Source organism: Theobroma cacao, chromosome 9 (assembly GCF_053813885.1).
Source record: "Theobroma cacao isolate CCN51 chromosome 9, ASM5381388v1, whole genome shotgun sequence".
Lineage (NCBI taxonomy): Eukaryota > Viridiplantae > Streptophyta > Magnoliopsida > Malvales > Malvaceae > Theobroma > Theobroma cacao.
Genome location: NC_142647.1, coordinates 33386216 through 33409832, shown reverse-complemented (window position 1 = coordinate 33409832; position 23617 = coordinate 33386216). Strand labels below are relative to the sequence as shown.

The window sequence follows — 23617 nt, the reverse complement described above, 5'->3', positions numbered from 1 at the left end:
TAGGTGCAACACTACACAAGTTGGAAGAATAAAGAGGGAGTGGTGAGGAGTATGGGGGTTAATTTCATCTTTTTCAGCTAACTTTGAAGGGAAAATATAATCATGGATTCAAAGAGGCTTGTCAGTAGTGTTGTTGCAGCCTTTAAAGCCTTTGAGAACACGCACCATAACACCATCGATCCTTTGGCCGGCCACCAATTCAAATTATAAGTCAGCCTCTACTACACTATTTAAACCCAACAAACCATATGGTTCTTCCATGGGAGACAATGGCTACCTATCATCTTAAATGCTTTTGGGGCCTATGGCTTGCATTTTCACTTTATTTTATTCACTCAACATCCACATCTCATGTAACTTTATAGACAAAAGCTCTTCAGACTTCTTTTATCTTTCTCTTAAATAATGAACTCAATATCTGACTAATCTCATGTGTTTTTTACTTACAGACTTAGTCATATTGTTTTATATATGCAGGTTTACATAGTTTATTTAGGGATCAACCAATTTCATGATCCCATCCTTACTTCGAAGTTTCATCTTCAAGTCCTCTCTGATGTCTTTGCAAGGTTTTTAAACATCACATATTCTGACTGAGTTGGTCTTGTTACGTAGTATACCAGTCTTTAACCTACATATTTTCTTCTTTAACTTTCTTCCAGTGAAGAAGATGCTAAGCGGTGTATCCTCTATAGCTACAGGAATAGTTTCTCGGGCTTTTCAGCAAAGCTCAATTCTTCTCAAGCAACCACCTTAGCTAGTAATTTGCTAATCTACCTCTTAATCTCTTCCATTTTCAATAGAATACATATCAATTCTTTATAGCTTAAAGATTCTGTGAGTGCCTAAATTTGCAAACATTGTTTAAGAAATATTGTTGCAATTAAGAAAAGAAAAAATATTGCATGCAGAGATGGAGAACGTGGTATCAGTCTTCAGGAGCAAGATACTAAAGTTACACACAACAAGAAGCTGGGATTTTCTAGGCCTTCCTCTGTATGACAGTGAAGTTACTCCCTTGCAGCTTACCTACGGTCATGACGTAGTTGTTGGGATCTTTGACACAGGTATTAAGTCAGCATATTTTCCTTTATTTATATATCAAGTTCAAGTAAACTCTATCCCTGCAGTAGTTAGTAGCTTCATTCTTTCGGCAAATGTAAATAGAGGTTCTTATTTGTATACGCATAAAATTGGATATGGTAAACGGTAATCAACTTAGAAGCAGCTGTTTCATTGATTCACTAGGTAATCTTCCTCAAAAGTATATACATTTTGGTAGGCATCTCTTTTTCTTGTTTCATTTAATTACATCCAACAAATAAAGCAGATTATGCTGTTTCCCAAATGATTTGCTTCATTTTTGTCTCAGAAACTTAACCAATTTACCTGTCTGAATCTGATAAAAAATGGTTAGAGTAGAAAAGAGACTCATGTTTCCAATGGGATAGGATTGAACTGCTTGAACAATAGTAATTAGTTCCTACTTATTTATCTTGTAACAAAGCGTAGCCTTATTACCTGTAGTTTTGACATTCATATGCATTTTGGTTCTCTAGAGTATCTGATTTATCTTTATTTTTCTTAAACAAAAGACAAAGAGAGAGAGAGAGAGAGAGACTGTTCCTGTATTTCAAAATTGTATGCCATCTTACAACTCTATATATATACTGTGGTTAAGGCATCTGGCCAGAATCTGAAAGTTTCCAGGAAAAGCCTGGCATGGGACCAATTCCATCATCTTGGAAAGGAGTATGTGTAAAAGGAGAAAAGTTTGAGCCTGCTAAAGCATGTAACCGCAAGTTAATTGGCGCACGTTATTATCTTAAAGGGTTTGAACAAGCATTTGGGCCTCTGAACACCAGCGGAAACCCAGAATATAGATCAGCAAGAGATTTTCTTGGTCATGGAACACACACAGCTTCCACAGCAGCTGGGTCTATAGTCAAAAGTGCAGGCTTCTTTGGCATTGGCGAGGGCATCGCGAGAGGTGGAGCACCTTGGTCTAGGGTTGCTGTGTATAAAATATGCTGGGGCAAGAATCGTGTAGGAAGGTGCACTGAAGCAGATATCCTTGCAGCTTTTGATGATGCTTTGCATGACGGAGTTCATGTAATCTCTGCCTCATTTGGTGCAACGCCTCCCTTGTCCCCATTCTTCGCATCTAGTGCAGATATTGGTTCATTTCATGCAATGCAACTTGGTATTACCGCAGTATTCTCTGCTGGAAATGATGGTCCGGATCCATCTCTAGTCCAAAATGTTGCACCATGGTCTCTTTGTGTAGCTGCTTCAACTATTGATCGAAGTTTTCCAACTGAGATAGTCCTTGACAGTAACTTCTCCATCATGGTAATTGATTTGATCTTTTGCAAAAAGTTATGATTCCTCAAAATATAATGGATAGTTCCTATCACTAGGTTTAATGCTGCCTAGCTAGCTAGCAGATCAAATTTTCTTTTCACTTAACTGAGTGAAGCCAATATATAAATATTGCTATATAATGAATATTTTGTGCAGTTTCTGTTCATTTGTTACTTAAGAAAGCATCCGATAATGTGTCAGAAGTCATATTTTCCTTCGGTGAAAAGGGAATTAATTAACAAACCCTTCAAATTGCTAATCTTAAAATCTGTTGAGATTTGCCACCACAATCCTTACTATGCCTGGCGTGTGATTTATCTACTCTATGCATATTGTGGTACTTTCACTGATGTAGTCTCATTGTGCAGGGAGAAAGCATAATTAGCAAAGAAATCAAGGGAAAACTGGCGAATGCAGTCACGTATTTTGTTAATGGGTAATATCTCTCTCTCTCTCTAAGTCTCTGAGTGATATATGCCTATTTGTTTGCGAAAGTACATAGGCTTAATCCTTGGGCAGAATCACTTTCAAGCTTGTCTGACGTGGTCTTACTTCATGCTGCATTTTATGTGCAGAGTGTGCAACTTGGGGAACTGGAAACAAAAATTAGCTACTGGGAAAATAGTCCTATGCTTTTACATTCCAGGACTAGTATTTGAAATGGCACAAGAAGCTGTTAAGACAGCAAATGGTTTGGGTTTGATCTTCGCAGAACCGTTGACGAAGCCGATTGCCGAAGTTGAAGATACTATCCCAACAGTGCATGTTGACATTAGTCAAGGGACTATTATAGGGAACTATCTGGCAGAATCCCCTAAGTAAGCAAAGTCATCTCTACTTAAATTGCTTCATATCGACAGCATAATCCTGCCTAGTAGAAATGATGTGCCAACGAAGCATAAACAGATTATTTCAGAGAATTCTCTGTAGACAAGAGAACTCTGCCCCCACTATCTGATACTGAATAGCTATAGTTAAATATGCTATATTTAATATCATCAGAACGGTAGATCTTCTATTTTTCATTGTATATACACAACAGATACGTTTTAAAAAGCTTCCTGTCATAATCATACTGATATTCGAACATGAAATTTGCGTTCAATGAAGGCTGCCTCTAGTGCGGATAGCACCAAGTAAAACGATAATCGGAAAGTCACCAGCACCTACAGTCGTCTACTTTTCTTCTAGAGGTCCAAGCTCAATATCACCCGATATTCTCAAGGTATACATGTGGCTTTAGCATCTGAAAGCAGAAAGTAATGGATTTATGTTGTAATCTTGTAGATAGTTTAATTCTTTTTAATTAATGCTACCAGTAAAATGCGTGATTTCTTTCGATGCTAGTGCAGAAACAGGCCCCGTAACGTCGATGCGTGATGATTAGCATAACTGAACTCTTTTTGGTTGTTTGTTGCTTTTATAACAGCCAGACATCACGGCTCCAGGAATCAATATATTAGCAGCATGGCCTTGCCAAACTCCTCCAACTTTGCTACCTGGCGATAACCGTTCTGTGAAGTGGAATTTTCAGTCAGGAACATCAATGTCCTGTCCTCACGTTTCAGGAGTAGTTGCTCTTGTCAAATCTGTCCATCCAGATTGGTCACCTGCAGCCATTAGATCTGCTATCATGACCAGCGGTAAGAAATTAAGAAACAAGGAACGAAATTTTTACTTTTTAACAAGAAAAATGTCTTCTGCATCTTCTACACCATGTTACAGTAGAGTTATGTATACCAGGACCGTGGTTTAAGGCCTAGATGACCATTTGATCATACTAATGAAATGTGCTGCATTAATAACTTTCCGCTGCCTATAAGAATTGAATTAAGTTCTACATATTATTTTATATAGGACTGCAACATATGAAAAACAAAGAATAGGATTCTGAAAGATGCCACATCCTCTAGAGTAACGTTTCATTGCTGCACTAAGCTTAATTAATTCCTGAAAGGCTCACATATCATGGCAGTGTCAGAATCATAGAATTTGTAATTTTTATATGATGAGAAAAGGTGAGGTTTGAGAAACAGAGACAGTTTGGAGAAAGCCGCAAGCTAACCCCTGACAGTAGTATGTTTTGCCTTCCCAGCTTACACAAGAGACACAAGCCATGATAGCATTCTGGCCGGTGGCTCAGTGGCAGGTTCCAGTCCTTTTGACCTTGGTGCTGGCCACATAAACCCTTTAAGAGCAATTGATCCAGGGCTTATCTATGACATGAAAACCAGTGATTACATTCTCTTTCTCTGCAACATGGGCTATACGCAAGAACGAATAAAGAGGATGGTTCTTCCCTCTCCTGGGGTTGACACCAGCTGCGAGCATGTGGTTAAAACAAATGCAAATGTAAATTATCCATCCATAAGCATCTCAAATCTCCAATCCACCATGACCATCAAAAGGACCCTACGAAATGTGGGATGGAAGAAGAATGCAATTTATTTTGGTACCACAAAGGAGCCTGACGGAGTGGCGGTAGTAATCTGGCCTAGGGTCCTAATCTTTTCACCCTTGAAGCAAGATATCTCATATTACGTGACTCTGAAGCCACTTAAGAAGTCCCAAGGAAGATATGATTTTGGAGAAATAGTTTGGTCAGATGGCTTCCACTATGTCAGAAGTCCACTGGTTGTTCTTGTGAATACTGCTGCTGATTCCACTGTTCGCTCTACTATTTAACTTCCACTATATCACAAGCCCACTTAATTTGCTATATCTTCAAAATCTGCTATGCAGAGGAAGTTTGAGCCTTTTCACGTTTAGTTTGTTGGCCTGTGTGGTAAACCAATAAAGAAAAGTTCAGTCATTTCTTTTATCCTTTCACTAGTATTTTACCCGCCTGTTGTAACAGGAGCAAAAAGTTTTTAGGGGAAGTTACCGAATAGTCTAATGGTGGGCAAAATATGACTGTCTGATGTAATAGCTCAACATAATTCTAGTTTTGCCATATGGTGACGTCTGACATAATTCCTACTCGGTGTAATACATTTAAATAAATTTGATTATTTTACCCTTTCGTAACAAATTGTTTAGAGCTACTTGTTAACTCGTACATCTCGTTGTAATATTACATACATTATGTTTCATCAATTTTCCATCTGATATTTCATATATTTTTATATAAAAAATGAAAATATTACAAAATGATTAATCACATAAGAGTACCTATCTAGTTTCTTGATTGAATGTATGGAATGAGTCATGGAAATATACATCATATTTTAATGATTTGTGGATATTATTGTGTGATGGAGAATAATATTTTATGATGATCTATATATGTTGCTTCTCATGTATGTACATATAACATATTTTAAACCTCAAATTTAAAAAACAATAATATAAGATTTCTCTCATCAAGTACATTGTATTTATTAATATACATGAGAGGCCACGAATATGTACAATTTAGTATATTCATATATACATATTGCTTCTCATATATATATATATATATATATTTAAACACGAGTATTTTTGTTGTTATTGATGTACATGAGTGGACACTAATATGTACAATTTACTAGATTTATATGTAAATGCCGCTTCTCGTATACGTGCATCTCTTAAATATCAACATTTAAAATGAAAAATATAAGCCTTTTTCCTATCAAATTTAAAAGGAAAAACATATGTAATAAATTATGTATATGCACGGTTGAGAAAGGCCATGCAAAGTGGATTACATGCATTATAACAAAAAAATGTAAAACTTTTCAGTTGGCAAGATAAAAAATAGTTGTTTGATATGATGATTCTACTTTTAAGTTTGACGTTGAAATCAAGAGACATACAACAAGTAAATTAATAACTTTTCCCACAAAACTTAAGTTGTTGCAAAGCTCAAGTTGTCCAAACGTGTGGCCTTAAATGATTATCAGCACATACTCCAAGCAGAATAACACCAAGGGTGAGTTGGGATTTGCTTTTGCGGCTAAGCTTAGTGCTAACTAGGGAAGGCACTCACTGATCTTGCTCCACAAAGCAAATAAAAAAGCAATCACACAAGAAGAAGAGGACAAACACTGGTGGCTTACAGGGAAACTGCCATCAAGCCTGTAGGGCTTTGCAAGGTTGCAATTTCTCTCCTTTTTCTCCTTGGGTTTCGGATATGCTATCTTTTCTAATGCCAATATATAATTGCAACTCAGGCACATGTCAAGTATACTTAATTTGCAGCATATAAGCAAGTTATTTATAGGAAAAATCACTAATCTTAATCCTATTAGGAATTAGATAGCCTTTTAGGCTTATTTATAAAATTGTCTTTTAACAAAATTGAACTCATTCAATTTAGTCTTTTAAGTCTATATTTCTTGTTAATTAAGTCCAACTTATTCATCAATTTTACATTATTGCAATGTAAACCTTATGGTGTGGGACTCAATAAATTCTAAACAGGTTGGTAATAAACATGAACTATAATCCAACACTAATTCAGACTAGATAAATCAAACAATTTGCATTCATCATCAATTCAGAAATTGATTAATCCACATTTAAAGTCATGAGATTTATGTTGAGGGAATGAATTACACTGATAGACTATACACTGAAAAGTTGTCAAAGAACCCTTTAACTTTCTTAACAATTGGGTGGCTATGATGCATTGCTAGATGCCAATCTTGGTCTATGGAATTGAATTAATATAATATGAATATGATTCATTTAAATTAATAAAGATTATGATTCAATTACAGTGCCAACATGTTAGGAACCTAACGAGACACACACATAAAGCTGCATTATGGATTAAATTGAGAGTAAGACTACTTAAGTTAAACTTAAATTATAAACTAGTTTTTTGAACTACTAGAGATTTAACTAAAATAGTTTAATTAAGTTATAGGTCAATATTATAAGGAGTTATAATATTGAGGATTTATTTGCAAACAAATAAGTTATTTAACCAAGCTATAAAAGGTCTTTTTCTAGCCACTCTTGATACAAGTTTTCCTTTTAGAAAAATTAAGAGACTTTCTCTTATGCCGCCACCCCTTATAAGAGCTCTTGAGAGGAGTTTCTCTTGTGTGGTTTGACTAGAGATTGAGTGAAGAAGAAGAAGAGGACAATAGGTTGTCCACTTTGTTAGCAGAAAGGCGTAGTTAGAAAGCTCTCTCATTGAAGAAGTCTCCATTACAGTCGTGTATGCATCTGTTGGAGGCGAAATGCTTGGGTGGCTCAGGTTCTCCACCTTTTTTTAGTGTTCATGGGTTGAATAAAAAGAGGACAAAGCCATCATGATCCTCACATCACTTGGCAAAGGTATTTTGATCACTTTCCTATCCCTCAAAGTTTTAATTTATGTTAAAAACACCAAGGTGAGCCATGGTAGGTGTGGCATAGTGTTTATGTTTAATCGATTAAAATTCCTTCTACTGCACTCAATCTAATTTTTCCGTAACCAACAAGCAATGCTTTATATCATAATTAGGTGGAATTTCTTATCACCAATATAATTGTTCTCGCAAGAACATTAATACCATGGTCTAAGGTATCTCATATCCACCCCATGTTAGTCAACATGCCTCAATGGATTGGAACCTTTCAGCGTCGCCTCGTATACCATCCCCAATAGTGTTATGATGGACTACAGCCTTTCGACTCCCCTTTGTTGACCATTTTCTAATCATGCAGGATAAGTTTTGGGCCTTCGACTTCACCTTTATACACCATAATCTGCACACATCATTAACATAATAATGCATTTATTCCAATACTTCAACATAAAGATTCACACATTAGCCATATCAAAATAACCATACATAGTCACAAGTGTATGAAAATCAATGGGCAACATCATGCTCAATCAACAAAGCCAATACGCTTATGGGCTATTATCATCAATATTTCTATATCAATATCAAACAAAGGATATCATTTATCCATTCACATCCTTTGATGTTTACATGTCATTTTACCTATACCATTTCCGATCATAACATATTTCCATACAAGCATAATAACACCAACTCACCCTACATAAGTACCACAATATCCAATTTTATAAATAAGAAGTCAATTCATTCGTCAACCAAAAGATAAGGGGAAAATGGGTACATTTGCCTAATTCAACCTTGTGGTACTCTTACCCCTACACCAGGCTTTGTTCAAGTGGTATTATTTGTTAGGAATTTAAGAAAATGGTGCCTTAGAAAGTAAGTATATTCTAATGTTTAATTTCATTTAATTTATTTCTAATGAAAGTACATTTTGATAATAAAACAAAGAGTTTGTTTTAAGTAAGCATTCATTATCTAGTTATTAAGGTACCATGATTCTATTGAGATATTAAATACATTTGTATAAAAGGCCACACATAGGAGACATGTATTTTAATTGAATCTAAAACTTGTTCACAACCATATAATAAAACTGGTCACTTTATTGTGATAAGGTTGTAATGTTCAGATTTCTTTCAACGAAATGAATGTGATTCACTTCAAGGGCATAATGAGTCTCAAAACATCAAAATGGTTGATTTTGAGTAATGCAACTATAACATAAACTAGAATCACATGAAAATCAAATTTAAGTTTAACCGTTACTTAAATCTTGATTTTATACTTATGCATTTGCTTATGGTAGAACCGAAATCTTGATGAATAGTGGACTCGTGTTTTATCTTTTTATAATCTTTGATATACCGTGGGTATGATCATTTTAAAGCGTTGATCTAGAGCACAAGAAAATGTAAAATTTGCTTCCATCAAATGCATTTATTGTCATAAAGTATGATACTCTACTTACACTTGTCCTTTGAGAATGACCACTTTTAGAGGCAAGAACATAAAAAATATATGGGTTTCAAAAGGAACAAAGCCTTTACATGGTAAGGTAGTAAAATTGGAGTGCATTCCAAAAGGAACCAAAGACACTAACACATATGGACCCAAGAAAATTTGGGTACCAAAGTCAAATGCTTGATTTTGTCTTTGTAGGAAGAGCTTACTTGCTTGAAGTCAAGAGCACAAGAAAAAGGAAAAAGGTATCTTGATAGTGGGTGCTTCAAACACATGACCAGAACCAAGGAGTTCTTCAAGGAATTAAAGCCAAAGAAATGAGGAAATGTAACTTTTGGTGACAACTCAGAAGGTTACATGAAGGTATTAGGACAATTGGTAAAAATTTTTCCTCTCAAATTGAAAATGTTCTATTTGTAGATGGCCTTAAACATAACTTGTTAAATGTGAGTCAACTTTTTGACAAAGGCCTAGAGTCATCTTTGAATCATTAATATGCCATGTTGTTGATATTAAAACAAATGCAACTCTTTTCGTTGGCAATAGACCAGGTAACACATTTGTTGTTTTCTTGGATTATTTATCTTCTATTAATGTATGTTTCATGTCTAAAAAGAATGAAGATTGTTGGCTATGGCATAAAAAACTAGGACATGCTAGCATGAACACAATCTCAAAATTATTATCTCTAGATCTTTTAATAGGACTCCCTAAGTTAAATTTTGAAAATGATCAACTTTGTGATGCTTGTGCTAAAGGCAAACAAAGGAAAAACTCATTCAAATCTAAAAAAGATGTAACCACCATTATAGCCTTGCAATTACTTCACATAGATCTTTTTGGACCAACTAGGACCATTAACTTAGTTGGAAAGAATTATGGCGTAGTAGTTGTGGATGACTATACAAGATTCTCTTAGGTTTTCTTTCTTGCACACAAAGATGAAGCTTTAAAAATCTTTACTTCTTTTTGCAGAAGAGTTGAAAATGAAAAAGGATATAAGATACCAAATGTTAGAAGTGATCATGGAAAAGAATTTGAAAACCTAGGTTTTGAACAACTTTGTGATGAAAGTGGATACAGTCATAACTTTTTAGCTCCTAGGACACCACAACAAAATGGAGTAGTGGAAAGAAAAATAAGACTTTGGAAGAAATTGCTAGAACTATGCTATGTGAAAACAACTTACCTAGATACTTTTGGGTTAAAGTCGTCAATACCTCTTGTTATATCATAAATAAAACAATGGTTAGACCAATCTTAAAGAAGACTCCCTATGAACTTTACAAAGAAAAGAGACCTAACATTAATTACTTTCATCCATTTAGTTGCAAAAGTTATGTCTTAAACAATGGGAGGAATAACCTAGGTAAATTTGATGCTAAAAGTGATGAAGGAATCTTTCTAGCATATTCCTTGACCTCCAAAGCATATAGAATATTCAACAAGAGAACATTAGTTGTTGAAGAATCTATTCATGTGTTGTTTGATGATTCTAGGCATATTTCTAGAAAGGAACATTATGATGATGGTGTAGGTATCCTTCAAGAACAAGTTGAAGGGTTTGATCTCAACATTGAAAGATCCAAAGTAAATGAAGAGGAATCACAAAAGGAAGAGTGAAACATTGAACCAATAATTGAAGAAAGTGAGCCTAGCTATCTAATGGTAAGAAAAGAAGTTGCTGAAAGCAAAATCATTAGTGATCCCAATTAAGGGGTAAGAACCAGGTCTAAAGTTCAAAGTGTTTTGTGAAAATGTTGCTTTTATCTCACAAATCGAACCCAAGAACATTAATGAAGCTTTAGATGATGACTATTGGATATTAGCCATGCAAGGACAATTGAATCAATTTGAAAGATGTCAAGTGTAGGAACTAGTTCCTAAGCCAAATGATTACGCAATTGTAGGTACAAAATGGGTCTTTAGAAACAAAATGGATGAAAAAGGAATCATAACTAGAAACAAAGCTAGGTTGGTTGCCAAAGGATATAGTTAAGAGAAAGGTATAAATTATGATGAAACCTATGTTCTGGTAGCTAGACTAGAAGCAATTAGGATGTTATTAGCCTTTGCATGCTATATGAACTTTAAAATTTATCAAATGGATATCAAGAGTGCTTTCCTAAATGGGTTGATTAATAAAGAAGTGTATGTTGAATAACCACCCAGTTTTGAGAGCCTAACTTTTCCAAATCATGTATTTAGATTAAGAAAATCATTATATGGATTAAAACAAGCCCCTAGAGCTTGGTATGAAACATTATCGAAATTCTTAATCAAAAATGAATTTAACAGAGGAAATGTTGATAAAACTCTTTGCTGGGATTCGACCTCATGCTCAAACGTGAAATTAATCAAGAAATTAAAAATAATTCACAATGAAAAAATAAACTAGCATTTAATCATAAAAATAGCCTAATCTTACAAGATCAATGTTTATGTTTTTCATGTAATTTTCAGAACATTTATAAGTTTAGGAGTTACGTACCTTGCTTTAGATATCATAATCAATAGCCAATTAAATCGAAAACACTTGTGATGAAGCAAGCAACCTGAAAAGAGAATAAGATGGTCTAAAATCCTGCAACCGAAATCTTTGCTTCTTCACTTTTAGGATTTGTCAAATCTTCAGCTACCAAAGTGTTTGGCCTTTAACAATAATCCACACAGTAACTGAATAAGATCTTTTCAAAGGTAGGATTTTGCTTATGCTAGCAAGTTTTGTTTCTAAAACAAAAAGACCAAAAGTTCTTGTCGAATCTTATGTCAGACAAAGAAAAATATTTTTCTTTTCTTATTTTTATGAAATGGCTAAGAAGTGGCTGAAGGCTTAGAGTTTTAGTTTGCGAACATAACATATTTATATAGCCAAACTAAGTTGTAACCCTAGATACAACAATTGTATTTTAATTCAATTAAATCCTTATGAACTTAATTAATTTCTCACTTTATTTTGGTCTATTTCAATTAAGTTCAACGTAATTGATTATCTTTATTTAATCTCAATCATGTCACTTAATGTGTGTGACCTATTAGGCTTCTAACATGTTGGCAATAAATATAAATCCTAATCAAATATCAATTTGATAATTGATTTATATTTATAGATCATACGTGCATCTAGCAATACATCATGACCACCCAAATGTTAGAGAGTCAACTAAAGAATTCGACAAAGCCTTTCAGTGATAAGCCTTTCAGTGTAATACGGTCTTTTCATCAAATATCCTGGATATGTCATAAAGCATAGTTCATTGTCTACTTATAACATTCCATATTAGTTCTCACAATTCATGACTAACCTTATGAATTTAGGAAACTAACTTTCCTCAAATTCATCATGCTTTGGCCAAAGACTTTATACAAGGTAATCAAGAATTGAGAACAAGTGAGATACATCCTCTCATATCACTTGGGGTGATGAATCCTTTCTTGACCACTCATCCACCTTTATATGTTTCCTAGCATGCCCAAAAACACCTTGTTTTGGCATCTAGTCGCCTCCAAGCCCATAAAGGTAAAATCAAAGTATGTCATTCTCCATACAAAATGACTTGGTGTCTCAAGTTCATGGATTAGTTGCATGACTATCACATGAGAACATATTTCATAGACACTTGAATGAAATACCAAATGGAGTTCTCATAGCAGGTCATGTTTAGTGAACTTGTTCTTTAACAAGCACCCACATGTTATCCTCAAGTATTCCAATACTTTAATCTTATGAGATCGATTGCATACTTCCCAAGTAAGAAGGCTTAAGATATACCAGTCTTTGAGCATTATCAATACCCTATCTTGACAATACAATGACTAGGAACAATTTTAGGAATATGGCTTAGATGCATAGTGATCTCATAATTGTAACAACTTTACAATCCTCTTACAAGTTATGTTCAATGGGCTTCATCAAACTAGTACTTAATAACTCCTTATTATTGCACTAACATGAAGGAAAACCTTTATCACATATTGGTATGCGATTAAGTTTGCATTAAATGATAATTATATCCCTTGATCAATCCAATTGACTATAGGGCATATTCCAACACTCTTTTCATCAAAAACAAGGCAAAGACATTTTAATTGTGCAAGTTTATGCTGATAATATTATTTTTGGTGCTACTAATGAGATTCTTTGTCAAGAGTTTGTGAAAATTATGTAAGGAGAATTTGAGATAAGCATGATGGGTGAACCAAACTATTTTCTTGGACTACAAATTAAACAAAAAGAAGAGGATACATTCATAATTCAAGCCTAATATGCAAAAGATATGTTTAAGAAGTTTAGTATAGACAGCTCAATGACATATCACACACCAATGAGCACTTCAACCATGCTTGACAAGGATGAAAAAAGTACGTCCATTTACCAAAAGCTCTATAGATCAATGATTGGTTCATTCCTTTATCTCACTACTAGTAGACTGGATATAAGCTTTAGTGTAGGGCTATGTGCTAGGTTTCAATCATCTCCTAAAGAACCACACTTAAGTGCTGTCAAAAAATTTTTTAGAGATTTGAATAAGACATCTAATCTAGGAATATGGTATTCAAGGAGTTCCACTTTTAATCTCCACTCATACTCGGATGTTGATTTTGATGGGTGTAAGATAGATAGAAAGAACGCATCCGGTACATGTCAATTTTTAGGTAGTATGTTGATCTCATGGTTTTCAAAGAAATAAAATAGTGTAGCTTAATCCACTATGGAAGCTGAATATGTAACTACTAGAAGTTGTTGTGCTCAAGTATTATGGATGAAACAACAATTAGAAGATTATGGACTAGATATGGAAAGAATTCCCATAAAATGTGGTAACACTATTGCCATAAATCTCACAAGGAATCCTATCCATCACTCTAGGACTAAACACATAGAAATAAAGCCTCACTTCATTAGAGATCATGTTCAAAAAGGAGATGTTGTCCTTCAGTATGTCAATACAAAAGATTAATTGGCTGATATCTTTAAAAAAGCGCTTGATAGAGAACAATTTTGTAGGATTAGAAGTGAACTAGGTTTGATAAACCAAATATAAAAAAAAAAAAAAACTAGCTAGTGGTTACCTTCGATGATTGGTTGTATTCATGTCTAAATTAATTCTTGGTATCATGCATGATGATTGGTTATATTCATGTTTGAAATGACTTCATGCAAAATGTTTGAATGATTCTTGGCATTGATAGACGTACTTGTTTATGACATTTCTATGCATTCATGCCATGGCCATCTAATTCTTAAGGCTTGTGCGAGAGTTATTGAGTGAACCAAGATTTTCTTTCAAAAATTCTCGATTTTCTGTTCAAATTTCCCTTACAAAAGTTCTAGACCTATTTTAAAATATTTTCAACCCAAAAACTCATATTATTTTATTTATACGAAGTGTCTGGTCTAAATCACGGATTTTTAAAGTCAAAATCAATTTGTTCAAGGCTACAAAAGCTCATTAATCGATACATTACCTTATGTATTGATACATGAAGAACATGTATTAATAGATTTCTCCATTCTATCGATACATTTCGTCTAATAGCCAACATAAAATCCCATGTTAAAAGTATCAATACATATGTATATGTATTGATACATTCAAGAACATGTATCAATACATCTCCAAATGTATCAATACATTTCATCCAGTGGCCAAAAATAAAATGTTTTTCGTCGAATGTATTGATACACGGCCTCATGTATCGATACATCCTAAGGTTTTAAGAGTCCAACGATTCATTTTCACCCTATTCTTCGGTCTCTACTTTCCACAGTCTCTCAACTCTCAAATCTTTTTTTGGTCTTCACTCAAATATACACCAATTAAGTTGTTTCCATGCCTCTTTTATTACTCCAAACAATCATCTCTCCTCAAAATTTCATCCCATTTTACCCAAAATCTAAAATTCCCAATTTTAAAACTCTAACTCTGATTTCATCCGATTCTCGAATTTGGCTGCATTTTCATCCAAATTGTCCAATTAAATCATCTCTTAAGCCCCGACAACAACTTCCATCAATTATTTCCTCCCTAAATCCATTCTCAAATGGCCTCTCATCCAAAACGCACGAAATCCACTGTCAACCGCAACAAGGCTTTCACCTCCGAGGCCACTCTTTCCTTTCAACCTTGATCACTGCCAGCCTCACGGTTTGACAACTGCTCTTTCAAGTAGAATTTCTCTTATCCATCTTTAGAGCGGTAAATCGATAAAGACTTCACCAAAAGCGATGTCAAGTCGGGTCAGGTAATTGACTTTAACTACCTTGCAAGCGTTAATTTTCTGTATATAGATAACTTTCTAGAATTAAACTAGCTTAATTATTTGTCAATGAACTACACATACTATGCCGACCTTGTCCAAGTTTTTTATTTCAATGCCACCACCAAATTTCAAGATTATGAGGATAGTGAAGCTTTAAAGCACACTAATAGATTCTGCACTTATGGGCAAGAGAATTGTAGTTACCGAGTACACCTTAGATACTGTTCTTGACCTAGAAATATGTCAGGGTGACTTGAATTATGTTAAGGGAGTTATGTCATAAGAAGTCTTATCTACCATCTATTCCTATCCTCTAATTAGTGAGAAAAACGTGATTAATGTCAAACGCTTCTCCTTTTATGATTGCATCCTCCATCTCATCTTGTCTCACACTCTCTGCCTTCACGAGACAAATTACTTAACCATCAAGAGTGAGGATTTCTAGTTTTTGTATCAGATCAAAACCAATCAGCGTGTCAACATTGCCAAATTTATTCTTGGTAACATGTTAAAAATCATCAACAAATCTAGAAAGACCCTCCTTTATGGTAAGGCCATTAGCCCTACATTAACTCTATGGGCATCAACACTAGGTTTGATCCACCTAAGCAACATGCGATGCACATGAAGATCAATTAGCATGCCATCAATAAACTTGGTTTCGTGTTTGTCAATAATTCCTGGGTTTGAAAAGAAACTGTCCATGGACCTGAGTTTGCTACGGATAAGGGTGATGAGGGTATCTTTGCTAAACTTAGTGTCGCTCCCAGTACAACCCCTAGTGTCAATTCGAGTGTAGGCCCTAGTTATCCTTCCATGTCCACTGCTTTTGACAATGAGCAAGCTTATTCTTGACTATTACCTTTTATGGAATCTATGAATGCTCGTGTGATTCACAAGCTAGATGCCTTAAAGGCTCTAAATCAAGAGCTCTTTCACCATCAGCAGCTACTCGAGGAGAAATTCATTGTGTTCCGAACTTACTTTCCACTACCTGCTTGAGCACATCACATGGGACATTGGTCGCTCTTTTCACTCTCCATGCCTTTGTTGGATTTGATGGCCACATTTTTCTTTATGATCATCATTGCTACTTTGCTGATTTCTAACTCTTCATTATAGTTTGTTTTCGAAGTTTATTTACTAATGTTACATGGTCTTCATTAATCGATTTAGGTTTGTTACTTGGTTTATGGCACTTTATGCTTATGAACAGTTGTTTATTTCTATTGCTTATCTACATCTTTCTTCCTCTATATTGCTTTATGTGGTTACTTTCTATTATAGTGCTCTAATGTTATCTACAGTTCCTTATTCATTGATGTTAAGCTCTATCTATTTCTCTTTAACTGTTTCTTCATTTTTTTATACAACAAAAAAAGGGAGAATGGAGAGCAAATTTGTGAGACCTTGACCTTTATAGACTCGTAAAGGGAAGTATACGCGATATCCCTTATCAGGGGTAATTTCGTCATTTCCTTAGTAAGCCCATAAAAGTAAGATTTTTAAACAATATTATGGCCTAAGTAGGCCTAAGGCATAAATGGATGGTGAAATTAGGGGCAAAATGGAAAGGAAACCAAAATTTTAATATTTTCACTATAGGGGCAAAATGGTCATTTTTCACCTCAAGTTTGAATTTTAAGTTTTCATGAACCCGAGCATGTCTAGACCATTATGGACCTTGTCTTAGTGTCAAAAGAGTAAAAAGATTGCATAAAAGATTGGAGGAGAATAAGCTAATTTGTGGAGGGGTAATTTGGTAATTTTAAAGGAATAGATAAGATTGGCTATAAATATCTTTCTTCCAGTAGCTTCTTCTCCCATTTTCCAGCAACTTCTTCTTCTTCCTCATTCTTCTCTTTCACATTGCTTCCAACTTCCATGGAAGCTTGATATGGAGCTTGCATAATTTTCTCTCTCTAAGTCTAGTTTTCACACCTTTGTGCCCTTTTGACTAGAACCCTTGTATTCTTCCACTCTCTCTCTTTAAAACTCTTGAAAAATCTTATTTCCATACTTTCTCTCACTAGTTGGGCGTTCTAGAGAGAGAAAGAGAGAATTACCCTATTTGTTTGGAAGCTATTGGAAGAGAATTCAACTACAAAGTAACCCTAGGGTGAGTGATGAACCAAGCTTGATTTTTAGCTGTGAATAATGGCTAGTAATTGGGATTATGAGCTGTTTTATTATTGAGTATGTTCATTCCTTTTATAGTGATTAAGATAGTGAACATAGATAGCCATTTAATGTGGCAATTGAAAGCTAGTTAAGAGATAGCTTTTAGGGTTTATAGTGTGTGAATTAACCTATTGCTTATGCTAATGTGATTCTAGGTTCTAACGAAGTCCCATCCTTCCAATTGGATCATTAAGGGAATTAGAGTCAGCTAAAGGCTCTACAATCAACCGGTGAGTGAATTGTATTCAAAACTCGTTTTGGGGATATAATGTATTTGCCAAACATTTGAATGGATTATCTAGCTTTTCATAAAAACAAGTGCCTTGGGAACAAGCCTTTGATAAATCAATTTTATGTTATGACATGTGGTTATCATGGATTTCTATGTTGCAGCATTATGTTGATATACATATATGTTTAAATATAGTGTTGTGTAATTATATTGACTCGGCTATGTGCGAGTAGGGAGTGTGTATAAGTTGAGGATGATCGATTATGTGAGAGTAGGGAGTATGCATAACTCGGTGATCACCCAGCCATGTGCGAGTAGGGAGTGCGTATGAGCTGGTGATGATGATGATGGGATGGTGTGCATGATGATGATGGGTATACGTATACATATATACATATGTAAATATGTGTGTTATAGGAAATTAATGAGTAATGGTATATGGTTGTAATGCATGTGAAACTTGACATGTTAAACTTTGGAAAATTATTATGCGTTTCATGTTAGTTTGGACATTTCAGCAGGGTGGTTTTTCTTTGGGAAGAAGGGCAAATATTTCATTGGTGCCCTATTTCTCGCTGTAGCGAGAAATTCTCGAGTTTGAAGGGGTAGACTAGTTAGAAACTCGCTGCAGCGAGAATGCATTTTTGCTGCAATAAGAATGATACTGTAGCTTCTCGTTGCAGCGAAATTCATTCTTGCTGCAGTGAGAAACTTTCTGTTTCTGCGTCACAATTTCACTGTAGCGAGATTGAATCTCACTGCAACGAAAAACTTTCTGTTTTGTCTCCTATCTTGTCCAATTGCTGCCCTATTTTTCACTTCTTTGCTACCATATCTGAGCATGGATTTCCAATATTAAGGACTAAATGAGTTAAGTTTAAAATGAGGAGGTTTAGTGAGAAACCTTCGGCAAGTTGAGAAACCCTCGTTCGACTAATAACTTAATCCCAATGTCGTTGCAGTGAAAATTCATTCTCGCTGCAGCTACGCTGTAAGGAGAATGCCTTTCTGCTGCAGCGAAGATTCGTTGTCGTATTTTACTTGCTTGCGTATCATTGAAGCTTTCATTCTTCAAATGGTTTGTTATGTATGGGTTCATGATTTTCAAATGATTAATCATTTAAGAGCTTGATGAGGGGTTTTTAATATGAATGGAACTAAATTGCATTGTTTTGAAACAAGTGCATCATGATTTTAAATTCTCCCTTGTTGTTGCTTGTTCTTTTCCTTGTTCACTCACTGGGTTTATACTCACCATTTTCAACTTCATATTTTCAGATCACGAGACTGCCGGTAACTAGGACGAGGTGTCCTTGTAGACTTGTATTCATCTTTTGGTAGGTGTCTCGGCATTCAGTAGTTGTACATTCGTCCGAGTCCCTCCGCTGGAGGTCAAGTATTCTTTTTTTGTGTATAGACAAACCTAATGTAAATTATTAAGATTCATGTTGTAGATAATGTATATACATTTGTTTGGTATGCCAGTATGAGTTAGTAAATGTTTAATATTATTTTGATCCTAAGTTATGAAATGTGACTTAGCAGTTTATGATGGAATGATGAGCATGTCAGATTAATAGGCTTGCTTGGGCTTAGTGGACTACGTCCATTAGGCCCATGCGCCGGTCATGGCCCGAAATTTGGGTCGTGATAAAATTTTTAAATCACATACTTTGAATTCTATTTCATATAAGACCTTGAGTTAAGGGGAAGCAAAAATTGAGGGGGAGGACTTACAATTAAAAACAATTCTCAAATCCTCAAAAGTCTAGCAAATCAAAGTTTTAAAAATTTTACTATGTTTTTTTTGCCATATCAAAAAAGGGGAGATTGTTAGTGTTTGTATTCAAATCATCTTTATGTTTTGAAATGACAAAAAGAAATGACCAAAATTCATCTAAGTTTTGAAGTATCAAAGTTTTAAAATCCCCAAAAAGTGTTAAATGAGTTTGAAAAAGAAAAGAAATGAAAAAGGCTTTGAAAACGCATTCTGGTCCAAATCTATACATACATGTTCTTCATATATCGATACATTAGGAAAAGTATCGATAGATTTCAAAATCTATCGATACTTGTTCTTCAACAGAGTCAAAATTCAAAAGTCAAACTTAATCTATCAACACAAATTCAAATGTATCAATAGAATTGAGACAAATTGCTCACTGACTCCAAAGTATCGATACATCTCACAAATGTACTGATGCATTTTCAATAGAAGTGATTACTATCTCAAAAGTATCGATACATAGACATATGTATCAATACATTTTAAGTAGAACGTCAAGACCCTTGCAAGCAAGTTCAAATATATCAATACATCTCGGCTAGAATTCAAAAATAAAAAACAATCTATCGATACATCCTCATATGTATCGATACAACATGATAGTTAGAGCCTTAAATGAAAAGAAGAATGGCTATTTTCACAATAAATGCACTCCCAACTATCCTTGAAGCTTCAACCACTATAAATACAAGCTTCTTCAACATTTATGAAGGTTAGACAACTTGAAAACACAGCTCAAGAGAGAAGAATTAGTTAAGATTCACTTAAACATATTATATGCTTCTTGAATTCTAAAAGTCTTCTAGTCAAGCATTTACTAAGCTCTTATCTTTTCATTTAAACATTGTACCAAATTCTTTACCCAGCCTTTAAAAAGTATATTTGCTGCACCTATATTCCTCTCATTGTACTTGCTTAAGTGGTTATACTTTAACCAATAGAAAAGGTAGAGTGGTTATGCTTTAACCATAAAAAGGCATTGTATTGAAAGATTATGCTTGATCCACAAAAGGCATTTGTATTGAACCTTGATCAAATAGTGGATTTTAAACTACTTAATGAATCTAAGGGAGAGGACATAGGCAAGGAAGCCAAACCTCTATAAAATACTTGTGTCGAATTTTCTACTCTTACTTTTCCTTGGAATTTAAATTTCGTTCATTGATAAAGTGGTCAACTAATTCGTTTATCTTTAAATTGAGCATTTGAATTGAAGAGGGGACTTTGCCTTCTTAAACGTCAAAAGGTTCTTCAAAAAATTTCAAAACTATCCAATTCACCCCTTTGCTTGGATTTATATTGAGCTTATTAATCTAATAGGCTAAAATCAAGTAGTATTCTTAACCCTACGATGGGTTAAAGTTAGGTGGTATTCTTACCCTCATGATGGGCTAGTCAATTTATAACACAAAGAAAATTCATACAATATTCTACGAAAACCAAGCATCATACATTGCATCATGTAATTCATCTACCAAATTTAATAATTGGCATCATTACATCCACATGTAACCTCAAATAGTGGAGATTTACTCATCTATTTTCATATTCCATTTTGGTGAGCATTTTAGCAACCATTTCCACCTTTGCAAGTAGGCAACTTTAATCGTCCACACTAACACATATGCCTTGGTGGTTTCTCTAACATTCCTCAATCATATTTATTTGGGTGGTTATACATTAATCCATTTAGGCTTTTATTTAGCCACGCACTAACCGTGCAACATAAATCCAATTGAGGAGTATTTGAGTGAAAACATTTGTAAGGGTTTGCCCCCCTTTATTGAAAACTAATACGTAATAGAGATATTTACTTACATAATAGATCGAAAACTTTATCAAAAGCATTTGTGCTCAAACATTTAGATTTATCAATATCACAACATGATTCAAAATATGTAAGTAAACCCAAGTTAATAAACAATGCTAGCTTTACCGTATCAAATACTTTAAGAGGTGTACCCACTCACCTTAAAAAGAAACATACTCCTTTCCTAAGTTTCGAGTCATCAAAATCTTGCTCGTCTATGATCACAAGCTCTAACAATCACCAAACAAAATAAATCCTATCATAAGTTCCTACTTTTTAGCAAAAACCCATTTTTGAAACTAATGGATTTATCAAATAATCTCCCTTAAAGTTCCAATAAATTTATAAACTTTAAACCCAATCCATAAAATGAACAACTTTACTTTCCTTACCTTCACAACCTCCTTGAAGAGCAAAACCCCTCAAATCTTTAGCTTGAAAACGAAATAAATGGGTTAAAATTTGTAAAATCCTAGAGTTAGGTCATATCCATAAGATTTAAACTCAGAAATGTCAAATCTTACCTTAGATTTGAGTTGGAAGGTTGAATCCCTATCCAATGGGGTCTTGGGAGGTTGGGAGATGATTTGAATGGTGTCGAGGACGAATTTGAGGTTGAAAAAATGAAAAATGAATTTTAGGGCTCAAGTTGGGTTCATATTTTTTCCACGCTGAAGCTTGAGAATCAACTTCTAGATTCCCAAACATTGATTCTTTATGCTTATTTTTCTACTCAAACTTGCGAGAATTGACTTCTTGACTCCTCAACATCGATTCTTGAAATTCTAGTAGCTTGTTTTGAAATTCTATCCTATAGGAATTGACCTTTTAGCCATTGGAGATCGATTCTCGAGTTTCCAAAAGATGTTCTAAGTGTTCCATCTTGCAAGAATCGACCTTTTCCTACTTGGGGTTGATTCTTAACGCTTCTAGTAGCTATCTAAGGTTCATGTACACCTTGCGATCAATCCTTCTTGTCAACCCTTCAAACTTAAACTTGAAAAAATCCATATTTTTGGTTTCCTTTTCACCCATTCTTGCAACCATCATTCTTCCATGAATGTAACTCAATAATATGGAGAGATTGAACATCAAATGACAAGAAAATTTCATTAGTAATCATCACCAAATGTAATTCCTAACAAGTTCAAAATTTTACTAATCTCCATAATATGAAAAATTAGGATTTCACATTCTCTCCCCCTTAAGAAAACTCATCTTCATGACATCAACATAATAGAATAAGCTATTGAAAATAAATGTGGGTACTTCGACTTCATCTCGTCCTCGCATTCCCACGTCACCTTTTCACTAGAGTGGTTGTGCCATTGCACTTTGAACGAGGTTATCTCTTTAAAGCCAAGTTTCTTAACTTGCCTATCTAATATGGCTATGGGCTCTTCTACATAACTAAAGTCATCCACTAAGATCTCCCTTCTCCAATGATCAATATCCGGCACATATACTCTAGATCCATATTTGAGTAATACACCAATGCCTCTAATGAATTGGCTTTTCCTCCTTTAAAGATCTTCTAATGCTCTAGCCTAAAAGTCATCCTTGCCTTAGGCTTCCTTGATGCGATCCACCAAGATTGGCGTCACTTTATAATAAGCTAAAAATGCCTCAGTATCATCAACCTCAAATCAAATACCCATATCACCCAAGTCATGCATACTTTGCACCAATGATCTCCTATCAACTGAGATGTGGGCTAAAATCCTCATCAATTTCTAGCTCAAAGCATCTACCATGACATTTGTTTTACTGGGATGATACATTATAGTGCAATCATAATCTTTAAGCAACTTCATCTATCGACATTGCCTAAGGTTAAAATCTTTCTACTCAAAATATAGTTAAGACTTTTATGGTCTATGTAGGTCTCACAAGTCTCACCATACAAGTAATGCTTACATATCTTCACTGTAAAGACTATGGCGACCATCTCTAAATCATGGGTAATGTAATTCTACCCATGCTTCTTAAGCTGTCTCAACACATACGCAATCACATTCCCAAGTTAAATCAACACACGTCCAAGTCCTACTGATGATGCGTCACAATAAACTGTGTACCCCCTTGTGTTGCATGGTAAACTCAACACTGGAGTTGTGGTTAGACAAGTCTTAAGCTTCCTAAAGCTCTCCTCACTATCCAACCATATGAACTTGACACATCTATAAGCACTTCAAGTAACTTGTCCAGGAATACATCAACATAATCTCCCA

The 23617-nt window shown here is 34.6% G+C and overlaps 1 protein-coding gene across 1 annotated transcript; it reads left to right on the top strand.

Moving 5' to 3' along the window:
• Window positions 1-269: 269 nt before the first annotated feature.
• Window positions 270-5367, top strand: UNE17 (Subtilisin-like serine endopeptidase family protein). Its single transcript, XM_018126613.2, has 10 exons — window positions 270-353; window positions 478-569; window positions 663-760; window positions 912-1067; window positions 1682-2352; window positions 2733-2800; window positions 2940-3182; window positions 3475-3589; window positions 3794-4007; window positions 4460-5367. Exons 1-10 carry the CDS (start codon window positions 270-272, stop codon window positions 5047-5049), a joined length of 2331 nt encoding a protein of 776 aa, XP_017982102.2. The 3' UTR covers window positions 5050-5367.
• The last annotated feature ends 18250 nt before the right edge of the window (window positions 5368-23617 follow it).

Coding starts and splice junctions, on each gene's coding strand:
- UNE17 (XM_018126613.2), top strand. CDS start 270: ATGGCTACCTATCATCTTAAATGCTTTTGGGGCCTATGGCTTGCATTT. Junction 1,068..1,681: donor TGTTGGGATCTTTGACACAG/GTATTAAGTCAG, acceptor ACTGTGGTTAAG/GCATCTGGCCAGAATCTGAA. Junction 4,008..4,459: donor ATCTGCTATCATGACCAGCG/GTAAGAAATTAA, acceptor TTGCCTTCCCAG/CTTACACAAGAGACACAAGC.